The following is a 24,596-nucleotide window of genomic DNA, read 5'->3' on the forward strand; positions in this document are numbered from 1 at the left end:
CAGTAAAGACTCTTTGACACTTGGAGGCAAGTGTCTACAATGAGATATTTTCAAAGAAAAACCGGGACTACTAAAGTCGTGAGCATTCCCCATTAGGTAAATACAGGTTAATTAACAGTCGGAAAACAGGTCACCATGCAGAAGCTCATCATTGGCAGGCAAGGACATACCAAGATGCTTGATATGCTCCTAATTTTACACTAGAGTTTCTCACCTCCAGTTTCTGGTGAAGTTTAAAAAAAACAAATTGTTAATTTCACTGTGGAAAATTGCTTTTGAAAAAATTCTTAATTCTTCTCCTTTTTCTTCAATCATTTCACAAATCTATTCCCAAAGCAGGCCCCTGTGAGCAGCTGTCTTCTTCCTCAGCACCAACCGATGAGAATACATCTTGTTAAATAAGCGCATGGACACACACTGATGCGAAAAGTGTACATCTGTTTATTTACAATTGAGTAACATTGCTGAAATACCCCGCTCAACCCCTCTGCACCTCCTTAAGCAAACCCCATGAAACAAGATATAAAGACTAATGTGCAGTTTAAAGCAAACTCATGCAGTACATGTATCACAATAACTTAAGGAGGATCTGCCATATATGTGTAGGTCTGTCTTTAGCACAGTGAAATACTGGTGTGGAGTTGCTGTAGATCCTTAGGTCGTCCAAATACTCACCCTTTCTCAAACACTCTCATTTTCCATCATTTTAAAGTGCTGGTGTCTGCCTCATTATAAAAGCAAGATGTTAAAAATGGTGAAACCTTACACTGGTCGCTATTGATGGCCCTACTAGTAGTTTGGGGTGATGGTGCAAAAAAGCTGGAGGACATCGCCCATGAAAGAAACGCTGCACAGTACAGTTCGGGAAAAGTGCAGTAAGACATAATGGTCTGGTAACCATAAAAGAAGAAACAATATCGTAGCATGTCAAGCTTCAAGTATTAGTCACATGTTGATATGTGCATGGCAGTAGGCATGCCTCCAACATTTACATAGAAAGGACAAAGCGCAAGGAAAAACAAATAGTCCTGCATAAATTGTGACCAAGCTTCACTACAAGTAACATCATCCTAGCCTCTTCAGTGAAACTCCTGTTAACAAAATATGGGCAACATTGTGAAACTGTACAACCATTTTTGTCTTTTGCTAATTGTACATTTTTACAGTTTCAGAATTAACTCATGAATTGGGAGAGTATGGAGTTTCTTGTAAAGGAAGAAGTGCCAGAGCATCACAAACAAGAGAAATTGTGTGGGGTAAAGCTGTGCAGAAGGACCAAAAAAGACTGGTCTAGGGTACACTACTTCTTGTTGGGTTTTTACCAGTAAGAAGCTTACTCTGACCATTCCTATGTGGTGTTTTGATTGTTCTCACTTCTGTCACTTTTCACATTGAAGAACACCTTCAAATCTATCGAGACAAGAAGGGGTTTCATGTGTTACATAGATTTGTTGCTTATCTAATTTGGACAAAATTCCAACATCAGTATTCTTAATAATTAAAAAAATATATATGAAGAATCGATGGGAGGCTGACTGCTACCGCTAGCTTTCCTTCTGTAGTATTTTCCTCCAAGGTGCAATTCACTGTCTGGATTGGGCTCGAGTCTGAGTTGTTCTTCTGCTTGTACTGCTTTGGTTGTTACGTCTCTGTGTGACCACCGTCCTGCTTCTCTGTCCGGCTGGGTAGGCTACCACTTGGGAAGGTCCTCTCACCACTTCTCTTCCAAACTCTGACCTCATGTCCTGCCCAATCTGGGTAATTGTTGCACCAGGGGACAATTGCAAGCGTTGGAAGAGGCTCTGCCTTGATACAGGCCTCTCTGGACAGCTGAAGGTCAAACCAATCCCTAGGTCAGACTTCATCTCCCTTGAGAAGCCATCTGAGGTACCGTCAAAACATCTGCCAATTGCAATTTCCTTAGCCAGCCTGGGATTTTGGTCAGTCACCGTGTAAATTCCATAGTTGTGTCCAAGTGGATCAACAGGAGCCAACATGTTGAAGGAATGAGAATCATTATTTTGACGCAGGGGTGGGTGTTTTGTTAAATACTCTTGTAGGAGGCTGTTAATGCCAACCCGCCTGCAGTTGCCCTGGGGTATGACCTCTATCAGACTGCGGTCAACGAGATTTTGATCAAAAAGCATTCCAGCACACTTAAACTCTAAACAGGCCGCTGAAGAGTTTGTCAATCTCATATCACGTGTACTCCGCATATCCCGAATCCCATACAGCTTTCCCTTGGTCTGTGGGTGAGTCCCCCCAAGGTTCCGTGACCGTATCATGACTTCAGTGGGTCCGTTGATTTTCACTTTCATATAGCATGCCCGAAACTCCTGTGGATTTGGCCACCAAGAAAGGTAGTCTCCAGTCCAAGAGGTAAGGTCACTTTCCTGGTATGGAACTACGTTGTACTCATACTTGTCTCCTTCCACGCGATAGAAACGGAAGTGGTTTGCTGATACTGGGGCGGTCTCACACTCATTGAGGTTCTGGTAAGCGTATAATGGCCCATTTGCTTCATCAATATTATTTGGATTGGGTTTTGCAAGATTGACTTTGAATGCTGTCTTCTTTAGTGCTGAATCTTTGTGATCTGTTCTTTGGTAACCAAGTTTACCTAAGTAGGGCTGGGAAACTCCAATGATATTAGGGTTCAGTTTAGGGCTGGAGGCTGCTGCCTCTAGCTCTTCACCCCCCATGGTGGCCGTAACATAAGCTGTGTAAGCATCTGGTCTTACTGCATCACAGAAAGCTGGTAGACAGGCACCATTCGAACCAGTAATGACACTGTCAAAGCGACCCCATGCCCTTGGGTTAGAAGAGTACCCAGGCATGGGTTCTAAATTTATTAGACTGATGACCACACCTTCCAGCTGTTCAGTGGGCAAGAATTTGTCACTCATATAGGCTCGAACTTTGACATAACAGCGCCGGCCTTCGGGGACATCCAAATTAAACAGACGTCTTTCTCGTACCTCCATATTTCCAATAAGAAAACTACGTTCTTCACGCTTGGTACGATTTTTATTGTCCGCAAACTTCAGGTCACCTTCCTCTTCCCAGATACCCGTCTCTGGATTAAGAGACCACAGCTTCATTTTAGGAATGTGTTCTGGTATCTGTACATGCTCACTGTCTAGGTAGATCTGAAGATTTCCGGCTTGTAGTTGTTCACTAGTGGTGCCATCCCTGAAATCCACTGAGAACATTCCATATGTCCTAAGGGGAAAAAGTTCCCCATCATCGTTAACAAAGTTGAGCTCTCCAGGTGCAGCTGAAGCTGTGCTGATATTCCTTGGGTCCAGAAAGGTTATACTTGTCTTTACAATGCCTTGATATTCCTCCCCATTGGGCTTATAGAATGAGTTGGGTGGTATGACAATTTGACCAATGGGGTCCTCTCCTGGAATCTCCCCCAGATAGATAGTAGAGGATTTTGAAGAGTCCACATCTATGGGTTCTTTCCTTCTCAGCACTTTCACATCATGAAAGACAGACCCTCCTTTCCTGTCAAATGGGAACACCTTAATTGTGTCCACAAACTTCATTGACATGTCCATGAATTTCACCACTAGCCTCTCAGTGTCTTGCGGAACTTGAATAGTGAAGGTGCCCTTATATCCTGTTGTTCCAACTCGTTCCTTGCCAATGTAAATATGACCAAATCGAAGAGGCTCTCCTGTGTCTGCTGCTACCACACGACCCTGGACCACAAGTTTGGGTTGGATGCAGGTTTGGCAGCCACACTTGGAAACTACTCGTATTGGAAGTTTGTAGCTGCCGCAGTTAATTTCTCTTGTGATCATCTGAGCTGCACTGCAACAAAAGACTTCCTTGTCTTTACATCGCAGATCAAAGTCGAGGGACCCTGCACACCTGGTTTGAGGACATTGCCCGACATTGTAGTACATGGAATTACTGCCTGGCTGGACACAGTCTACTGGCAACTTAATGAGGTGTTCCTCTGGTTTTGGGTTGCAGGCAGGCTTGTCTTTAGCTGGAGACAAAAAAAAACAAAGAAAAAGATATTAGTTTACAGCCCTAACTTATGAAGCTGCACGCAAGTTTCTCCTATGGAATTTTAAATTCCATTGGCGTCAGTGACCAGTGCTTTTTAAAAAGAATCTGCGTCTTTTCCAAGCCAAAAGAGGTTTCCTGGAAAAAGACAATCATTTTGATCAAAAAGGGAATCCAGCTTGTAACCCTGCCTTTTCTTGCGCCCAGGTGTCTTGGCAGTAAATTCCATTTTTAACCTGAGGTGTCCGCCCAAATGCATATAACGCCAGGCTGCAGACTGCATGGGCACTTGGCCAACAATGGTATGGTAGATGGAGTTGGTCTAATTGATTCTAACTGTTCATTTACTTATAATGCCAATTTGATTGTTGAATCAAATCATCTTTTGCCTTGCCTTTCACAGGTAAACTAATCAAGCAAAATGACAGCTTTTATTGGCTAACATGAAGAAGGGGCCTGAGTTGCCTCGAAAGCTTGCATAATGTAATATTTTTAGTTAGCCAGTAAAAGGTGTCATTTTGCTTGACTTCTCACTTCTTTTATAATGGCTAGCATGGTACAACACCCTAGTACTACAGGTAGACTAACACAATTTTAATTGTTGGACAATTTTGAAAGCAGTTGCAAGAAGAATCTCATCCACTCTCCATCCAAAAAGTTAGGTAGAGTAAAGTAATGGGAATCAAATTTCTTATTTGACTTGCAGCTGAAGAGACACTGCCAGTTATGAAGGCTTTCAGTATGGCAGTTTTTTTTTCTTATACACTTGTAATGAATTACCGTACTCCTAATTCACTAACATCATGTTTGGTGTACTCCCAGATGGGCTTAAAGTGGAGAAGGACAAACAATTCATAATTGCTTTTACCTCTGTACTACTACGTAAGACTTATCTTACTCAACTGGAAAAATCCCAACCCACCACCTTTAAGTCAGTGGGTAACTGATGTCCTATACTATCAGAAATTGGAAAAAATCTAATTCTCACTCTATTCACAACTTTTTATAAATATGGCAGGATCTAGTCAATAACATTTAGGAATAATCTTCTATGTCAGGGAAAAGGATACTCTTCCTTGCTGCTTTAAAGATTTGCTTTGTTAACTGGCTCTTCTCTCTTTCTGTTAGGTGGGGGTTGAATTTTGGTTTTGTTAAGTTTGACTCAATTGTATGGAATGTTATTTGCTTTTAATTAAAATGAATAAAATTAAAATAAAAAGAATTATCCTAAAAAACATCCATCCATCCATCCATTTGCCAACCCGCTGAATCCGAACACAGGGTCACGGGGGTCTGCTGGAGCCAATCCCAGCCAACACAGGGCACAAGGCAGGGAACCAATCCCGGGCAGGGTGCCAACCCACCGCAGGACACACACAAACACACCCACTCACCAAGCACACACTAGGGCCAATTTAGAATCGCCAATCCACCTAACCTGCATGTCTTTGGACTGTGGGAGGAAACCGGAGTGCCCGGAGGAAAATCCTAAAAAACAGTATAACATAAAGTGTGAACAGTGAAGGAAAATCTCAGTCTTCCTCCTATGAAGGCCTATTACTTCACCACATAGCCATTAAGTGTTCTATTTTCACCATATTCTCTCTATACCATCCTAGTTTATTTTCACAAAACTTTATATTTTTCTTTCCAGATTAATGTAATTCATAGTTTTACTGTGTAACAGGGCTTCTGTCAGCTTAAAAAATATTTTCAAAAGCCAAAAGGATTATGTAGGCTTTTGGTGGATGATGTCTTGTTTAATTTACTTCATTTCATTGTTCTTATGTTAGGGATTTCATTTTTGGAGTTTAATTTTTATTTTGACTCAAATTGGCAAAGTTAATTTTTAATAACGTCATGTTTTCATTGTTTACGCAGTGAACTGAGGAGCATCACATGACCAGTTCAGTCGAACTATTGACGGTACAGGATATGACTGTACAGACTGCGCAGGGCAGCAGAAATTTAAAGTAAGGTGGAATCAAAAGATGGATCATACATGTAAAAAAACTAGCCAAGGTCAAGACTGGGAGAATAGGAACTAAATAAACAAAGGACAATACGCGAGTCCCAATCAGAGATCAAATAATACAGTGAAGGAGACACTAACTGAAATATTTCACACAGCCAAAGCCAAGACGCAAGATGCAAATTAAAGAACAGACAAGAATTTGTGACCAGGGTTAACAACAACTGCCACGACTACTGTTAGCCAACAGGGTGCTGGCGGAAATTGGGCTACTGTTGGCCGAAGAAGAAGAAGGAGAAGAAGAGGGGGGAGACATGTCCGGAGGCAGGAGGAGAGGAGGAAAGTAAAGAGAGTGGAACTGAGGGTAAGAACTTTGAATGTTGGCAGTATGACTGGTAAGGGGAGAGAGTTAGCAGATATGATGGAGAGAAGGAAGGCTGATATATTGTGCGTGCAAGAGACTAAATGGAAGGGGACTAAGGCCAGGTGGATTGGAGGTGGATTCAAATTGTTCTGTCATGGTGTGAATGGAAGGAGAAATGGGGTAGGAGTTATTCTGAAGGAACAGCATGTCAAGAGTACTTTGGAGGTGAAAAGAGTGTCAGGCAGAGTAATGATTATGAAACTGGAAATTGGAGGTGGGATGATGAATGTTGTTAGTGCATATGCACCGCAAGTTGGGTGTGCAATGCGTGAGAAAGAAGATTTTTGGAGTGAGTTGGATGAAGTGATGAACAGTGTACCGTGCAGCGGAAAGTGTAGTTAAGCAGCATAGAATGGTGGTCTGTAGGGTGATGTTGGAGATCAAGAAGAGGAAGAGAGTGAGGGCAGAGTCAAGGATCAAATGGTGGAAGTTGAAAAGGAAGACTGCAAGGTTGAGTTTAGAGAGAAAGGGAGACAGGCACTGGGTGGCAGTGAAGAATTTCCAGACAGCTGGGAAACTACAGCAGATATACTAAAGGTGACAGCAAGAAGGGTGCTTGGCGTGACATCTGGAAAGAGGAAGAGGGAAAAGGAAACCTGGTGGTGGAATGGGGAAATACAGGAGAGTATACAGAGGAAGAGGATGGCAAAGAAGACGTGGGATAGTCAGAGAGATGCAGAAAGTAGACAAGAGTACAAGGAGATAAAGTACAAGTGAAGACAGAGGTGGCAAAGGCTAAAGAAAAGGTGTATGATGAGTTGTATGAGAGGTTGGACGCTAAGAAGGGAGAAAAGGACCTGTACCGATTGGCTAGACAGAGGAACCGAGCTGGAAAAGATGTGCAGCAGGTTAGGGTGATAAAGCATAAAGATGGAAACATACTCACAAGCAAGGAGAGTGTGTTGGGCAGATGGAAGGAGTACTTTGAGAGGCTGATGAATGAAGAGAACGAGAGAGAGAAGAGGTTGGATGATGTGGAGATAGTGAATAAGGAAGTGCAACGAATTAGCAAGGAGGAAGTAAGGACAGCTATGAAGAGGATGAAGAATGGAAAGGCCGTTGGTCCAGATGACATACCTATGGAAGCATGGAGGTGTTTAGGAGAGATGGCGGTGGAGTTTTTAACCAGATTGTTTAATGAAATCTTGGAAAGTGAGAGGATGCCTGAGGAGTGGAGAAGAAGTGTACTGGTGCCGATATTTAAGAATAAGGGGGATGTGCAGGACAGTAGTAACTACAGGGGAATAAAATTAAAGAGCCACAGCATGAAGTTATGGGAAATAGTAATGGAATCTAGGTTAAGAAGTGAGGTGATGATTATTGAGCAGCAGTATTTTAATTTCTTATTTGTCTTTTATTCTTCTTTTCTTCATTATGTAAAGCACTTTGAGCTACTTTTTGTATGAAAATGTGCTATATAAATAAATGTTGTTGTTGTTGTTGTTGTTATGGTTTCATGCCAAGAAAGAGCACCACAGATGCAATGTTTGCTTTGAGGGTGTTGATGAAGAAGTTTAGAGAAGGCCAGAAGGAGTTGCATTGCGTCTTTGTGGACCTGGAGAAAGCATATGACAGGGTGCCTCGAGAGGAGCTGTGGTATTGTATGAGGAAGTCGGGAGTGGCAGAGAAGTATGTGAGAGTTGCACAGGATATGTACGAGGGAAGTGTGACAGTGGTGAGGTCTGCGGTAGGAGCGACGGATGCATTTAACGTGGAGGTGGGATTACATCAGGGATCAGCACTGAGCCCTTTCTTATTTGCAATGATGATGGACAGGTTGACAGACGAGATTAGACAGGAGTCCCCGTGGACTATGATGTTTGCTGATGACATTGTGATCTGTAGCGAGAGTAAGGAGCAGGTTGAGGAGACCCTGAAGAGGTGGAGATATGCTCTAGAGAGGAGAGGAATGAAGGTCAGTAGGAACAAGACAGAATACATGTGTGTAAATGTGAGGGAGGTCATTGGAAAGGTGAGGATGCAGGGAGTAGAGTTGGCGATGCTGGATGAGTTTAAATACTTGGGATCAACAGTACAGAGTAATGGGGATTGTGGAAGAGAGGTGAAAAAGAGAGTGCAGGCAGGGTGGAATGGGTGGAGAAGAATGTCAGGAGTGATTTGTGACAGACAGATATCAGCAAGAGTGAAAGGGAAAGTCTACAGGATGGTAGTGAGACCAGCTATGTTATATGGGTTGGAGATGGTGGCACTGACCAGAAAGCAGGAGACAGAGCTGGAGGTAGCAGAGTTAAAGATGCTAAGATTTGCATTGGGTATGACGAGGATGGACAGGATTAGAAATGAGGACATTAGAGGGTCAGCTCAAGTTGGACGGTTGGGAGACAAAGTCAGAGAGCGAGATTGTGTTGGTTTGGACATGTGCAGAGGAGAGATGCTGGGTATATTGGGAGAAGGATGCTAAGGATAGAGCTGCCGGGAAAGAGTAAAAGAGGAAGGCCTAAGCAAAGGTTTATGGATGTGGTGAGAGAGGACATGCAGGTGATGGGTGTAACAGAACAAGATGCAGAGGACAGAAAGATATGGAAGAAGATGATCCACTGTGGCTACCCCTAATGGGAGCAGCCGAAAGAAGAAGAAGATATCGTTACACAATAATAACAAGAGGGTTTTATTTAGTTTTGATATATTCACAAACTTAAACAGTCAAGAAGTGTATGACACTGAATTTTGTACGGTTGCAGTCATGTGTTGCACACTCCTGGTCATTTTCACATTACTAGCTGCATCTGATCTATCTGCACATTTGCTTCATGCTTGTTTCTTTCACCAGAATGATAAAAATGCCTAGTAAATAGTAATAAATCTTTTGTCATTATTATTATTTTTTCAGTGTCTGATGTGTTTCCTGACTCTGGGAGTGGTTGGATTCCTTTAAGGTTTGTTTTGACTAGGTGCCATGCCACATGGCTAATTGCACATGCATTTGGCTCATGCCTGCTTCTCTTAAATGGACACAGCACATGGCCGCTGGGACTTAAGATCAGTTTGTTCAATTTCGTACTCTTCCCTGTTTAGACTTCAGAGTATGCTCAGGTAATGTATGCATATTGGTGCATACTGACACACTCAGAGAACCTATGATACTTGGGGCTGTGCCTGTCACTACATGATGTCCACTCCATAGCAAGGAGCATAACATGCTGAATCCAGAAGTGAAGACACAATGGATCTATGCAGAACAATTAAGTATTTCCATAGTTTTCTCATTATGGTCAGCTAATGTACCCTTCAAATGAAAATATTGCAAGATTCTTTTTAAAGAATATAGGTATAAAGCTGTCTGAATTAATGGCATCATGTATGTACGAAGCACATTGGTCAGCATCGTAATACGTGAGGTGGAGTACACTTACAGTACACACATGTGAATGTCCTACGCGTGACTGTTATGGGTATATAACGTCATACTGGCCTTGCAAGGCTTCCTGGTGCACTAAAAAAAGAAAATTTGTCTAGGCTAACACAAGGTGAGTTTCCAGGAAAATATTTGTGGAACAAGGTCACATGTGAAGACAGAATACTCGATGTGAAAAATGCTTTGGCAAACTTCACCAATCAGCACTACCGATTGGGTGAATTTGCAACTTCAAACTGACCCTGAGTGTGTGTCTACGTGGGTGGGCCCTGCAATAGCCTGGTGCCCCAGCCACAACCTTTTCTTGCATTTACCCCCCCACCCCCCAAAACAGTTACAGGTTAGGGTCTGGCCAACCACAACCCTGATTTGGATCAAGTAGTTTGAGAAAGTTATAGTATGTTTAAAGATTGTGGCATCGTGGTCAAGTGAGTGCCACTGGCTGCATCATGGATCTCACATCCTGATTTGTATTCGTCAACGGTCACTATCTCTATGGAGGTTACATATTCTATATGTGTCTGCTTGGGTTTTTCTCTAGTTATTCTCACAAATACCCAAAAATGAGCTATTATGATTAATTGGAATCTCTAAAAAGGTCAGTAGACAGATTGGGAGAGCATAGGAAGTAATGAGGTCACTAGAAAGATGTGTGCGCCTGATATCTTTGCAAAAGGATGACGGTCCAAGTCTTTAGAGTCCTGGTGCTTCCTGTTTTGCTATATGGTTGCGAGACATGGGTGCTATCCAGTGACCTGAGACAAAGACTGGACTCCTTTGGTACTGTGTCTCTGCGGAGAATCCTTGGGTACTGCTGGTTTGACTTTGTGTTGAATGAGCTGTTGCTAGCTGAATGAGGCACATTACCTGCATTGTGATGGAGCATCAGTGTTCTGCCCCAAATGTTGTTAGTTGTTATTTGTTGAGCTGTCAGTCACGTCCCACACTCACAGTGGTGTCATAAATGTCTATGAAACTCACGTAAAGCATGTAGGTCGCCTAATAATCATTTAAATACAATACACCTCATGTGTCTCACATAGGAACCCCTTTATCTCTTGTTTCGTTCACATCTGAAGTGTATCTTTAAGGTATATAAACCCCTGGGTCTGGTTAGTTGTGGTACGCAGCAATCTGAACCTCTGTCTATGTGCTTCTCTTTGTCTTGATCCAACCGTGGAAATCACTTGCCTTGTAAGTGTCTTTTAAAGCTTCATTGTTTAATGTATACTCTCTGCTATGTATTGCTTTGTAAATCATTCTTTATTGTCTTTGTTTGTACACCTGTATATACCTGTATGTTCCTTTTGTGTATATTTCAGTTTACAATGAGGTACGTCCAGTAAAAGCCTTCAAGAAAGCTCACCTCTTGTCATTTTTATGTGGATGTGCCGAGTTGTTTAAGCTCTCGGCGGCCACTTTGCACGGAGTGAGACAGAAAAATCAGTTATGGCACTATGGCCATGTGGCGCGATTCCCAGGGGGTGATCCGGCTCACAGGATCTTTATTGTTGAGGACCAGACCAAGGGGACGCCCACATAACACCTGGCTGTGGCATTTAGATGGTCATTTTCCAACTCTAATTTTCTAACCCTAACCCAACCGGGATTCTAAACTGTTTTGTTGTGTAGAGGGTGCGGCAACATGCTGTAACAGTGAAAACTAAATTGCTTTCATTGTGTGAGTGTATGTGCCCTGTGATAACTGTGACTGTTTCCATGGTGTTTTCTATTTTGTGCCTAGTACTGCCCCTCACGTGACCCAAAATTGAATTAGGTAGGTTAGAGAATATATGAATGTCTGTTTGATAATGGGTAGCATTTATGAAAATGTTACTTTGGGGTTGAGTAATTCATTTGCCAACTGGGATGACCTTTGTGCTAATGTAAATTCAATCCGTTAATTCCGTTTTTCTTCCGCTACTAGTTATGAAACAGTTCAGCTTATGTGGAGTAATGGGAGTGGATATGCCAACCCAATAAAATTGTATATGGAGTCTTTCTACCATCTCAAAACACACAGTAGCATGCTGGACCCCAGCAGACACACCAAGTTAAATGCTCACCTACAACCAAGAGGAGTGCTGGAATGGACTTGATCACACCCATCTCGTTACTGGCTTTGCAGTGGTACTGCCCAGCCTGCCAGGGCTTCAGGTCTCTCAGGATTAGGATGTCATCGTATTTGTACACACGTCGGTCTAGCAGGGTCCCGTTGTGATACCTGAAAGACAAACACCTCCGAAAGTTCAGCAAAAGAAAAGGATTGCAAAAAAAATTTTTGTTATTTAAACTGAATTCATTTTATTATAATGAGGCATTTGTCTGACACTTTCATCTAAAGTGGTTAAGAGATGAGCATAGACAGTTAAACGGCTCAAGTTGACAGTGAGGAATCTACCAGAAATCTTGTGGTTTAAATTCCAATGGCTTAGCCACTAGGCCACACTGCCTTAGCCTATCCACTACACAATGGTGAGGATTATGCCACTCCATCAAGAAACATGCACTTTCTGGTATGTAATTCAAAATGCCACTAAAACCACATAAAAAGTATTCCAATGACAGTTCTGTCACATACAACATCCAAAAAGACACTAAAATCAAGTGACTTGTAGCTCACCAGTAATATTTCTCCGGTATGGGTGCTCCATTGGCTTTGCAGCAGAACGCTACCCGCTCTCCTTCAAAGCGTATTTTGGACTCTGGGTGCTTCACTATGTATGGCTGCTCTGGGGGAAGAGAATTTATTTAATTGGTTTGCCGTTAGGCAGGGCGTTTGTATACCATTCTTTACATATGCATTGCCAAAGCCCATGTGGAAGAATAGAAATGCAATAACATTTTAATGTTTTCAGCCTTTTTTTTACTGGTGCATGAAAGAGAAAGGACTACCAGAGAATTATGTGAAGATTGTCCAGGATGCGTATAAGGCAGTGAGGACTCCAGTTAAAAGCACTGTTTGGGTAACAGACAAGATCCCATTTTGAGTAGGTCCATACCAGGGATCTTCTTTAAGTCCTTTCCTCTTTGATCTGGTTATGGATGTGTTGACTTGTGGGATAAAAGGCTAATTGAAGTGGTGTATTCTTTTTGTGATGAAATTGTGATGTGTAGCACCAGAAAGGATGAAGAAGACAAGTTGTTGCAAGAATGGAGAAGGGCTTTAGAAGATAGAGAATTGAGGATAAATAAGAAGAACTCTTTTCTTTAAGGTTTAATTGTGATTTGGATTGAGAAGTTAGTCTGCAGGGGGAGTTGTTTAAAGGAGTGGATAAGTTTAAATATCTGAATCAGTGGTAGCCCAAGATGGAGAACTGGATGCAGAGATAACTCATAGAGTTTAATGAAGCACTAACAAGAAGGTATCAGGAATATTGTGTGATCGAAGAATTAAGGCAATTTTGAAAGATAAGGCTTTTAAGACAGCAGTTAAGACCAGCAATGATGTATGAAGCTGAGACCTGGGTGGTAAAGGGAGCACAGGAGAAGAAGCTGGAAGTGATAGAAATGAGAATGTTGAGATGGATGTATGGAGTTACTAAAAAGGACAGAATAAGAAATGAGACAATCAGAGGTACAACAACAGTGGCAGAGATAGTTAAGAAAGTACAGGAAAGTGGGTTGAAGTGGTATGGACATGTGACAAGGAGAGACAAGGAATATGTGAGCAGAAGAGTGATGGGAATAGAAGTACAGGGGAAGACAAAGTGAGGAGGCCAAAGTGGAGGTGGACAGAAACAGTAAAAGAAGATCTGAAGGAAAAGGGCCTGACTAGGGTGGAGATCCAGGACAAAGCTATATGATGAGGTTTAATCAAACACATTGGCTCCACATAGAAGAAGAAGAAGAAGATAACACATTTATTGGGTGTCTTTGGAAACAAGAAGTCTCAAAGTCCTGCATCCTTCCACCAGATGCATGAGGAGATGGTGGTGTTTGGTTTATCAAGCCTGTGACTTTGGAAAAATAAAAACTGGAGTGACACTTGATATAAGCTTGGCTAGCATCCTGCTTCATCTGATGTGCCCACCTTGCAGTAGTACATTCCCTTCCTCTTTTGCCTACTTCTTATTCCATTAATAGTGTTTGAGGAAGCCAAAGCCAATCACTTCCAAAGCAGGAACCTAGAGAGAACATTATTCCATCACAGAGCACATTCTAATATGACACCAACCAATTTAAGCAACTTGTTTTTGGATGAACATAGAGGAAATCAGAAAATACTCCTCACTGATATTAGCAAGCAATGACCATGCTGGGATCTGAACCCTGGATTTGAGGTTTGTGAGGCAGCAGAAGTAACCACAACACCTGTGGGCCACTCTCCAAAATGTATTTGCTTAGATAGATTTTTTTACTACAATTACCTGCTCTTTGGAGTGTAGCCATCACCCATGATGTCCCAGTGGCATTGGTGAAAGTGGGTAAAGTGACTGGGGCAAATTTTTCCTTCTTGATTGTGATGAAGGTCTGGTTGGAGGCACAGACACCTTGGATTCGGAAGGAGCCCTTCTCGTCAGTCCTGGCCCGGATGACTCGTGGCCGTTCACGAAGGAAGATTCGCGCCCCTGTGATTGGTGCCCCCTGCAAGCTGCGTACCTTCCCGGACAGAAAGTGACCGTGGCAAACACATTCGCTGCAGTCGTTGTTCACCCTGCCCTCAGAACAAATGCGCTGGCATGCTAAAATGGGAGTAACAGTTATGTTTCATAGAGGAAAAAGTGAAAAATATATTAGAGAGCAAGGCAATTTTTAAGAAAGATTACCAGGGCAGGGAGATCTGTTGCATTTTTTGGTTTCGGCAGGGCGCCCAAAACAATGCTGATTGCTTGACACGTTAATACATGTCCTCTTCCTGCTCTGATGCCCCCCACCACAGGTCACTGTACACGGGGTCCATGAACTCCATGAGCTCCACTTGGAATCTGTTGTGCAAGCAAGACAAGTGCTACTGAGATTATTAAGGCTCTGTTAGATCCACATTGTCGCCTTTACACTTGTTTAACTTCTCTTCAGTTCTAATTGTTTGTATTCTCGGCTTCACTTTCTGCTAAACACCTTCTACATCTTTGCATTTCAACTACCTACCATAGCAACATTTCATTAACACCTTTTAACTCATCTGCAGCCCATTATCTCAATCCCACTGTCTGCACCTTCCGTGTTTTCCTTTTCTTTTGTTTCCCTCTCCTCTGTCGTGCAGTGGCCATAGTTCAACGATAATATTAGAGGACACATCTGCTTTGTCCTCCGGTGTGCTTAAGCCAAATGAGTGTCTTTATGTATATGAATTATGTAATTAGTGATTTGCAGAGTTTGTATTTGCATTTTACCTGTGAACTTGTCACACTGCCCTGTGCCTGCACTCAGTGAAGAGCGCTTTATAAAAATAAACTGAATTGAACTTCCAGTATGTGCTCAATGCCACAACACCTCGATTTGCTCATTTCCCTGTCTTAGAAGGTTATGAAGTTCATGGATCGAACAAATTAAGCGGATGCTTTCATCCAAAAATATGTCGAAGAACAAAATTGACACCAGCTTGGATTGTGAGCCATGCAATTAAAAAAATGTAAATAATGAAAAAATTGTGATTTGTAGGATTAAAATAAAGTATGAAATCTAGAACTATTTACATACACTAAAACATGAGTGGTAAAATAATGCATATAATGTTTTAATTATTAATATTACAATACAGTATATAGATAAATGGACCAAAGTGTGAGTTTTATAATAAAACATATGAAATATAATTTAAGACATTTACATTTTACAGGTAATTAAATTGAACAAAATTTGTGTTGTTAAATAGTATAAAAAATGTTTGCATTGATAATTTAAAAGTACTAGGGGGCAGCCCCCTGCTTGCTTCGCTTGCCAACCCCACGGCCTGCGCTATGCACCAGCCACTTAGCGTCTCTGCCACTCGCGTAAGTGGATTTCACTTTCACCAAATAACAAATCTTTTTATTCTTGCTGATTCGCCTCTTCATTGGGAAGAAACACTACTTTTCCTTGATGGCAACATGAATTAGACGATCTACAAGTCTCCAACTTAAAGTTTAAATCCAAACAATATATTCAATCTCTTTTCACTGTTCTGTTATTTCACCAAGTAATAATTTCCATTTGTTTGCGCTAATGCAACCTTTACTATCAGTTTTTTTTAGACTTTCGAATTTTCCCACTTCCATTATCTCTAAACTGCTCTGAATGTGTATCACGCTAATGTTTTTGAATTCTTTACGACATTCTACTTTGTCTTTTTCTGGCCCCAAATTTTTAAGAGATGAGAGCACAAGAAGTGTGTCTGCCAAAAGCATTCCAACAACTGAGAGGTTAGATGACGGGACTTGCTTCCAGAGGTTGTAAGTAAGACGTGACTTGACCGTCTCGCGGGCGTGAAAGTGTCTCTCTTCAAAAGATCACGTCTCGTCCCAAGATTTTTTTTTTTTATAATAGAGAGATGTAGCACAACTCCAATGGTGATGCTCAGTTTACTATAAAGGTGGCTAACTAAAATGCAGATGACACAGTGATGCAGAATTCTGAGTTCAAATCCCCCAGATATTTGTGTCTCTGAGGAGTTTGAATGGAGTGCTTTTGTCCAGGCACGCATCTCGCAAATGTGTGTTAGTTTGACTGGCATTTATAAATTGTGTGTCTGGCTCTGCAGTCACCCGCTGCTCCCTCCAGGAATGATTCCTGCCTTGCAGCTGATGCCTCCTTTGTGACTCTAAACTGAATTAGTCAGCCTTTTGTTATGTAATGTGCTATCTAATGAGCAGGATGCCTACCCAGGGTGGTCTTACTTCTGATGCTTCAGGGATGCGTTTTTGTACTCTGAAGCAGTAATCTGGAATAAGCAGGTGTCATAATGGATGGATATTTAAAGTGCTGTCCGTAATGTTGTACATTTACCTGATTATATCCTGCACATTAAATTACCAAGTGATCTTTGAGTTATTTAAGATATAACTTTTCCCTGTAGAAAATGTAGTTAAAAATATTTTTTTTAAAAGCACAGGACAAATGACAATGTGTAAAAAATGTGAGTCACTAATAATGAAAAGGTTGAATTACTAATAATAGCATTCCTATTTTTTAAACTCCAGATGTGTAATCCGTAGATGATGAATGTATGCGGCTAATGAGCGAGCTCTTCCTTTAGTCAAGAAACATCCTGACTCCATCAGCCAAGATACAAGTGAGAAGCTACGGAGTGTGTGACTCCCCCATACATTAGACGTGGCCTACAGATGTGCAACAACCACAGCTTGTCAGCGCTGGCCAATCTAAGGCTTTACAACTAACACAGTGGCTAATATAATCTTCAACTATTTACATCAAGTCGAGATTTGAAGCTCCCTAAAGTCCTGATCTCCATCACTCTATTTGGTAATTTATTGCATCTGACTATGGTTCTTTGTATGTAGAAAATCTTTCTAACATCTGTGTGAAATCAGCCCAGAGCAAGTTTCCAACTGTACTGGGGTGAAAAATAGTGCTTTTTTTTACAGTTTGTTAAATACGACTCGTAATATTTAGTTTGTGTGCATACAGGATTATTTAGATAAGATCCAATTTTTTTATGTGAATAGAAAAGAATACAAAAGTAAATGTTATAGGAGAAAACTAACGAAGTTAACATAGCTGGGATGAGTAAATATTATACAGGAAAAAGCAGTTTGAGGGCTGATGGGATATATGCAAACAGAATGATAATTAGGCCAATGTGATATGTGCAAATACCAAAAAGCATCCTCAAGTATCCAAGTATGAAGTGCTGTGATTAATAGATTGTTGGAGCTTTAAGCTTAAGATAAAGTAATGTGTATAAGTTTGTAAGAACATATGAGGTAAGTACTTGGAACCTTTAAGTTAACATGTTATTGTATTTAGTGAAATGGTAATGGTAAGAGTAGCTCCACTGGCAAGTAACAAGTCCATTGCCAAATGAGGACTTTTCCACATAGAATTACATCATAAGGGGCACGGCATGAAAGAAAGGCTCAATACGAAAGAGGGAGAGTGTAGGAGGTACAGAATGTGCAGAGTTTGGAGATATGAGAGAGAGACAGTTTTTAAGATAAAGGGAAAAATCATGGAGTCAGGGGACGAAAGTAACAGTATTTGATAAGCTTGGAACCTACAAAATGAAACTGCATCCCAACAGATAACAACATTAAATATTAAGTATTGAATGTGCACGGAAATCTCCATTGATTTAAGAAAAGAATGTTCAAGGGGGACCACCTGATGGAAAGCTTTCTGTATGGCCTTTGACTTAAATTGTTCAGGTTTCATGCTTTGAAATATCTGGTTAATCTGAAAATAAACTTTTCTAAAAGTTTGTTTTTATACCACTGAAACAACCTTGTTGTTTACTGGCCGCAAGAATCACTGAGTGGTTAGGTGATGTTCCTGTCTAACCCAAGTCCCACAGGATAACAGAGAGACGTCCTTTTTAGTCCTCGCAGTGGCGGAGTACTGGAAGCAGACTTCCAGCTGCAGTCCCGGCAACATGTAGCCTGTCATTATTGAGGTGTCCAGGGTGAGTATTGTGGAGTCTACGTGTAAAACAACGTTAATAAGCTCAGGTACAGTATAGGGGCCTTTCTACTTGTTTAACAATAAAAATGCCTTTCATGGATAGTTTTCAAGCTAAAACACCAATCATGTCCTTGTGTTCTTAGTGAACACATTTTAAAGTAACAACTGGGATCCACTGTACAGATTCATTTTATAATTTTAAATACTCCAATCATGTCATCTCTTGATCTCTATTTGCATAACCTGAAAAGGTTCAACTCCTTTAATTTCCTTCACAGTTCATACCCCTCACTCCTGTATTCAGCTATTACTCTTAAAAATATCCATCCATCCATCCATCCTCTTCCGCTTATCCGAGGTCGGGTCGCGGGGGCAGCAGCTTGAGCAGAGATGCCCAGACTTCCCTCTCCCCGGCCAATTCTTCTAGCTCTTCCGGAGGAATCCCAAGGCGTTCCCAGGCCAGCTGAGAGACATAGTCCCTCCAGCGTGTCCTGGGTCTTCCCCGGGGCCTCCTCCCGGTTGGACGTGCCCGGAACACCTCACCAGGGAGACGTCCTGGAGGCATCCTGACCAGATGCCCGAGCCACCTCATCTGACTCCTCTCAATGCGGAGGAGCAGCGGCTCTACTCTGAGCCCCTCCCGGATGACTGAGCTTCTCACCCTATCTTTACTCTTAAAAATACTGCTTCTAAAATGGCACTTTATTGGGTTGTGTTATTCCTCTTAGAACCGTTGGTTGATGAAGAACCATTTTATTAAAACCAGAAATTTTTAATTATAGTGGATTGTGTAGTGCAGCGTTTCTCAACCTTTAAGTATTTGCAACCCGAGTTTTCATAACAGTTTTAATCGCACCTCCCTAACGTTTTTTTGAAACCCTAATAAAATTTATTCCTATATTCTTTGCTGCCGATACACCGCTGCAAGTTTAAAATTTCCCTACGAATAGCGAAATTACGCCACATATGGCAGCATTCATGCCCCCTTTTTTGTTACTTCTAGGGGGGCGCACCCCACAGTTTCAGAACCGCTGGTGTAGTGGGACACTGGAAGATTAAGGAAACCTGAACTTTGCCTGTGTTTATTATATGCAGCATGAGTCCTTTTAGAATCAGAAACTCACTGGTACTTCACAAATCTATCTTCTGCTATCCATGTTTGTTGATGGAGCCTGTTATGGATTTAAATAAATAACTGTTCTTTCTGTTACCTTCGTATAGATGGTTCTTTTGGAACCAAAAATGGTTCCATCTTGGCATTGCTCTGAAGCACCATTGTGGCACCGTTTATTTATAACAGTATAGAGTCACTCTTCTCTGGACTTTCTACAATGCTGCTATGTCTTTTTTTATGTAATATGGAAACCAAAACTGCACCTGGTACTCCAGCTGAGGCCTCATTAGCGTGCTTTATAACTTAGGCATAACCTCTTTTGACATGTTCTCCACGTATTATACATATCATACATAACCTAACATCTTATAAGCCTTCTTAATCTCTCTGCATGCTGTTTTGATGTAGACAGTGACATGTCCACTATGACTCTCAGGTCCTTCCCATAAAGGGTCCTTTCAATTTTTAGACCTCCTATTGTATATTCAGATCTAACATTTCTACTTCATACATGCAACACTTTTCAATTACTTCCATTAAGTTTCATCTGCCACAAATCTGACCAGGCCTGACTGTGTCCAAGTTCCTCTGTTGATTCCACATTATCTGCCATTCCACCAAGTTTGGTTTTATCTACAAATCTAACCAGCTTAATGATTATATTCTTGTCCAGATCATTTATACAGGGTGTCCATAAAGTCCATATGCAATTTAAAATAGTTGTAACTTTGTAAGTATATGTGATAAAAAGAATCTGTTAAAAGGATTAGAAAGAAGAGACACATTTTTATTGTTCTTGTTCATTTTCAACATGTCCACCATCATTACTATTACAAAGGGTAATACGATTCTGTAGTTCTCGGAAAACATTTTCAAGCTGATTCTCAGTAATACCAGCAATCACATCAGTTATCCTAGCTTGGAAGTCTTCTAAAGATTGAGGTTTGGTTGAATAAACATTCGTTTTCACATGTCCCCATAAAAAGAAATCCAATGGAGTCAAATCTGGCGAACATGGAGGCCAAGAAAATGGTCCACCTCTTCCAATCCATCTGTTAGAGATGTATAAACTGTCTAACATGCAAAGCAAAGTGACAAGGAGCACCATCTTGTTGAAACACTGTATTCTCTATCAGTCCTAATTGTTCAAGTTGAGGAATAAAGTAATTTTACAGCATTTCTAAATAGCTATCACCATTAACAACACACCCTTCAAAAAAGAATGGCCCTATGACTCGATTTTTTCCCAAAGAACACCACACATTAACTTTGGGAGAATCTCTTTCATGTTCGACAGACTCATATGGATTTTCAGTTCCCCAAATACAGCAAAAATAAAACTTCTAAAGACAAAAAGAAACTAGATACATCAAGCTTTCTAATCCTTTGTATGAATTCTTTCTCTCACATATACAGGTACTTACAAAGTTACAACTATTTTAAATTGCACACGGACTTTATGGACACCCTGTATATACTGTATTAAAAAGAGTGGCAGCCTCAGCACTGATCCCTGGGGTACACCACTTTTAACATCACCTAATTCTGAAAGTTCCCCTCACCATAATTCTTTGACTCATGAGTTTTTGTCAATTTTGTACCCACCTACAGATTGCACTGTGAACTCCTACTACTTTTAGTTTAATCACCGACCTTTCATGTGGTAGCTTATCAAAAACTTTCTGAAAATTGAGATATAATAAATAATATCAAGTACACCTCTCTTATCATTTACTCCTGACATATCTTTGCACTGGTCATATAAATAAGAGACGAAAGGGCAGTCCAATGCCTTAGCTAGTAGGCTATGTCACACATTTCTGCTCAGTTTACTTAAATGGTGATTTTTCATCTCAGAAGGCAGTATTTGAAACAGAAGTCGCTTTATGGAACATTGGTATCTGACCCCCCCCAACCCCCCAACCATGTCCCTTTATATCATCTCAGCAAGTGTTTTTCCTGTAACAGCATCTCCAGTGACTGGAGCTTTGATCACCGCAGAGTCGGGTCAGTAAATACACTGTGCTTCTCAAATCTACACTACTTCACTTTGCTTGGATCTTTTAAAAATGCTATTTGTTTTTTTCTCTCTCTCTTTCCCTCTCTCTCAAGGCCCTTGCCATCTTCAAATCTTTACTGCAGTACATCATCCTGCTGAGCAGCAATTTTCTCTGTGCCAGTTACAGTGTTACATCATCCCAGCAGGGAGCGACACAGCTGAAACATCAGTAATTGGCCACTTGGGTGGCAGATTGTCTGGTATTTTGCAGGAGCTGAAAGATGCAGACGGCTCATTAGGACTGCGTACCTGGGCAGGGCAGGGTGGCGCAATCTCTCCTCTGAATTGGCTGGCCCTCACACACCGGGGTCTGAAGTGTAGCGTGTGGCTTGGTACTGAGGCACTTCCTCCTGCGAGACTGAATACCCGCATCGCTACAGGCTGAAGCTGAACAGGAGCTCCAAGATGACCAGGATGTCCAGTACGACTGCACAGCTAGATGTTTAAGAAAGAAAAAGAACTCACTATCACCAAGTTTGTCTGTTTGTTTGTATTTCTGCTGGAGCTAACCCTTAGAAAGTAGGCCATGATCTCTGTAGTCAGACCCTACCTTCTATTTGACTACCGAGGCCCACTTCTAGAGAATAGCTCCATTTTGGAAAGCAAAGCAAATCATAAAGATACCTGAGGGACACTGGAAGCGTACATGGTAGTTGGAGCAGGATATGCCTCCTGCTTGCTCCTTATTGATGCACCAGAAACCTTTTTCTGGGGTGAAATGCACAACCTCTCCTGTTTCCTCTGCCAGCACCCAGTCTGTGGTCCGAGCCTCTATGGCCAGCGGGCGGGCACATAAACGAGCTGGATAATAAAAACGGATTGCTTCAAGGAGCTCATAGTCGCCATTTCCTCCAGGATGATCAATATTGAACCAGGATGTCCATTCAGAATTTCCTAGGAGAAGCATGTCATCATCAGTTTTGGTAGCTGAATAAACTTACAAACTCATATCAACATTGACCTGAAGCTAGTGTCATCAATTTGGGACATGTCCATGCTCATCTTACCGAACAAGCCAAAGTTCACAGCAAAAAAACACCCACGCTTCATAAATGCTAAGCCCTTTTATTTATTTATAATGACACCATCAATTGTCCAATGCAGTAAGTCTACCTTTAATCTGTAAATGGTAAACAGCACCTGCCAGTAAAGGGACACTAGGAAAAATATCAACAGTATCCAAAAGTCCCAGGACACCCATCATAGGATGTACCCCGCAATTCACTGTAAGCTCAATATTCTGACAGCCTGAAACTTGATATAAAATCTTCAGACCTGATGCCCTAAAATTCATGCCCCGAAATAATTTACAGTATGAAGTTATGGCCCAATTCTCCTTGACCCATTGAAGATTTCATTTTGAAATGAAACTCTAAACTTTGATGTCAAATTTTGAGGCCCAACCCGATGATCTAAAACCAAATATAATTCAATGAATAGTGACATCCTAAAACTTACAGAGCAACCAGATCATGACCTATAGCCCAGTGGCCAGTACTACGATATTGGAATTGCTATAAAAACCAGGAAATGAAAGGGCCATAAAGAAAGTTTGAAAAGTGCTGTGGTCAAACTAATGACACTGAAGCATCAGAGACCAAAACATACACCAAAAACCAAAATCAAAGAAACTCACAAGAAAAACTCTAAAGTTTTCTCAAATGTTGCGACCACAAAATGTTTTGAAATACAACACATAATCTTGGATGTATGGAGTAGTGCAACTGGATTTTGGACTTTTTCACAGAGCGACCATGGTCTGCTAAGGTAGGAAACATCACTTCTACATCCATTAAACTAAACACAGGAGTTCCCCATGGCTGCTGCCTCAGTTCCCTACTCTTTACACTGCTGACATCTGACTACACCATCTTGACTACATCTACACATCGTAAGTTAAACAGACAACGCCACCATGATTGGTCCCATAAGTGGTGGAGATGAATCAACATATAGACAGGAGGTGAGCGAGCTGATAGAGCCGTGTATAGGCCACAATCTGTTCCTCGACATTGGTAAGACAATGTGGACTTCAGAAGGAGTTATGACCCTGTGTACATCGGTGGCTCCGTCATCAGCAGAGTCAGGAGCATAAACGTTCTGGATGTGTATCTCACAGAGGATCTCTCCTAGACCCAGCATGTCTCCCACCTGATCGAGGAGGCTCAGCAGCAAATTCACCTTCTGCAGGGCTTGAAACACGCTAGACTGCCATTTGTCGTCTCAGACCACCAGTTCCTCCAGCACGTCATAACAACAAGAGAGAAGATTTCTGGGACCTGCCTTCCTTGTTGGACAGTTACAGTGGATACTGTATTCGGAGAGCCATTGGCATGATCATGGACCCATCCCACCCCTCCCATAGCCTTTTTATTGCCATACCATCTAGAAGAAGGTTCTGTAGTCTGAAAGCCAGGATGCTGAGACCCAGAATATCTTATATTTCTCCAGACTGCGTAACTACTGAACACCTCTTTGTGTATGGACATCAGTCAATCGTCTTGCTATGGCTGCAACTGGAACAGATTACTATAGCAAGATTATTAACTGGCACTAAGAAAAGAAGTTGAATCACTCTGGAGGCAAAAGCCAAATTACCCACTAGGGACAAACAAAGTTCTATCTATCTATCTATCTATCTATCTATCTATCTATCTATCTATCTATCTATCTATCTATCTATCTATCTATCTATCTATCTATCTATCTATCTATCTATCTATCTATCTATCTATCTATCATTACAGGCCTTTTGAATAGAGACCAACAAGTGATGAGCGAAACATTCAAGTTTCAATCTGCATAACTGACACTTAAAATTCATTTGACAGGCAATGTCATAAATGTGAAATGCCACACTCACTAAATCTTTTTTTGGGGGGGTTTAAAGGTTTTGTTGAATGAAAAACAGGGAATATTGCTCCCTAAAGTTTAATTCACGCTAATGTGTTTAACTGTGGCTGCGTAAATCCTGTAATTTGTATACAACATCGGTAAAATCAATTTTATTTATGGTTCTTGCTCACATCTCCACAATGGAGCTCAGTATATTTTTTAAAAATGTGACGTGCT

At 41.3% G+C, this 24,596-nt stretch overlaps 2 protein-coding genes across 2 annotated transcripts in view; one reads left to right on the plus strand and one right to left on the minus strand.

Annotated features, from left to right (window-relative positions):
* The window catches only part of armc6 (armadillo repeat containing 6), a 494,113-nt gene that overhangs the window by 179,854 nt on the left and 289,663 nt on the right, over positions 1 to 24,596 (plus strand). The window lies entirely within an intron of this gene.
* Positions 419 to 24,596, minus strand: part of cilp2 (cartilage intermediate layer protein 2) — a 33,635-nt gene continuing 9,457 nt past the window's right edge. The window contains exons 3-9 of the mRNA XM_028816242.2: positions 22,149 to 22,418; positions 21,774 to 21,959; positions 14,562 to 14,720; positions 14,163 to 14,477; positions 12,416 to 12,524; positions 11,859 to 12,016; positions 419 to 4,000 (exon numbers count right to left, since the gene is read on the minus strand). Coding sequence (XP_028672075.2) covers positions 1,584 to 4,000; positions 11,859 to 12,016; positions 12,416 to 12,524; positions 14,163 to 14,477; positions 14,562 to 14,720; positions 21,774 to 21,959; positions 22,149 to 22,418 — 3,614 coding nt within the window. The 3' untranslated portion in view covers positions 419 to 1,583. The remainder of the gene's footprint in view (positions 4,001 to 11,858; positions 12,017 to 12,415; positions 12,525 to 14,162; positions 14,478 to 14,561; positions 14,721 to 21,773; positions 21,960 to 22,148; positions 22,419 to 24,596) is intronic.

This window comes from Erpetoichthys calabaricus, chromosome 12 (genome assembly GCF_900747795.2).
Source record: "Erpetoichthys calabaricus chromosome 12, fErpCal1.3, whole genome shotgun sequence".
Classification (NCBI taxonomy): Eukaryota; Metazoa; Chordata; class Cladistia; order Polypteriformes; family Polypteridae; genus Erpetoichthys; species Erpetoichthys calabaricus.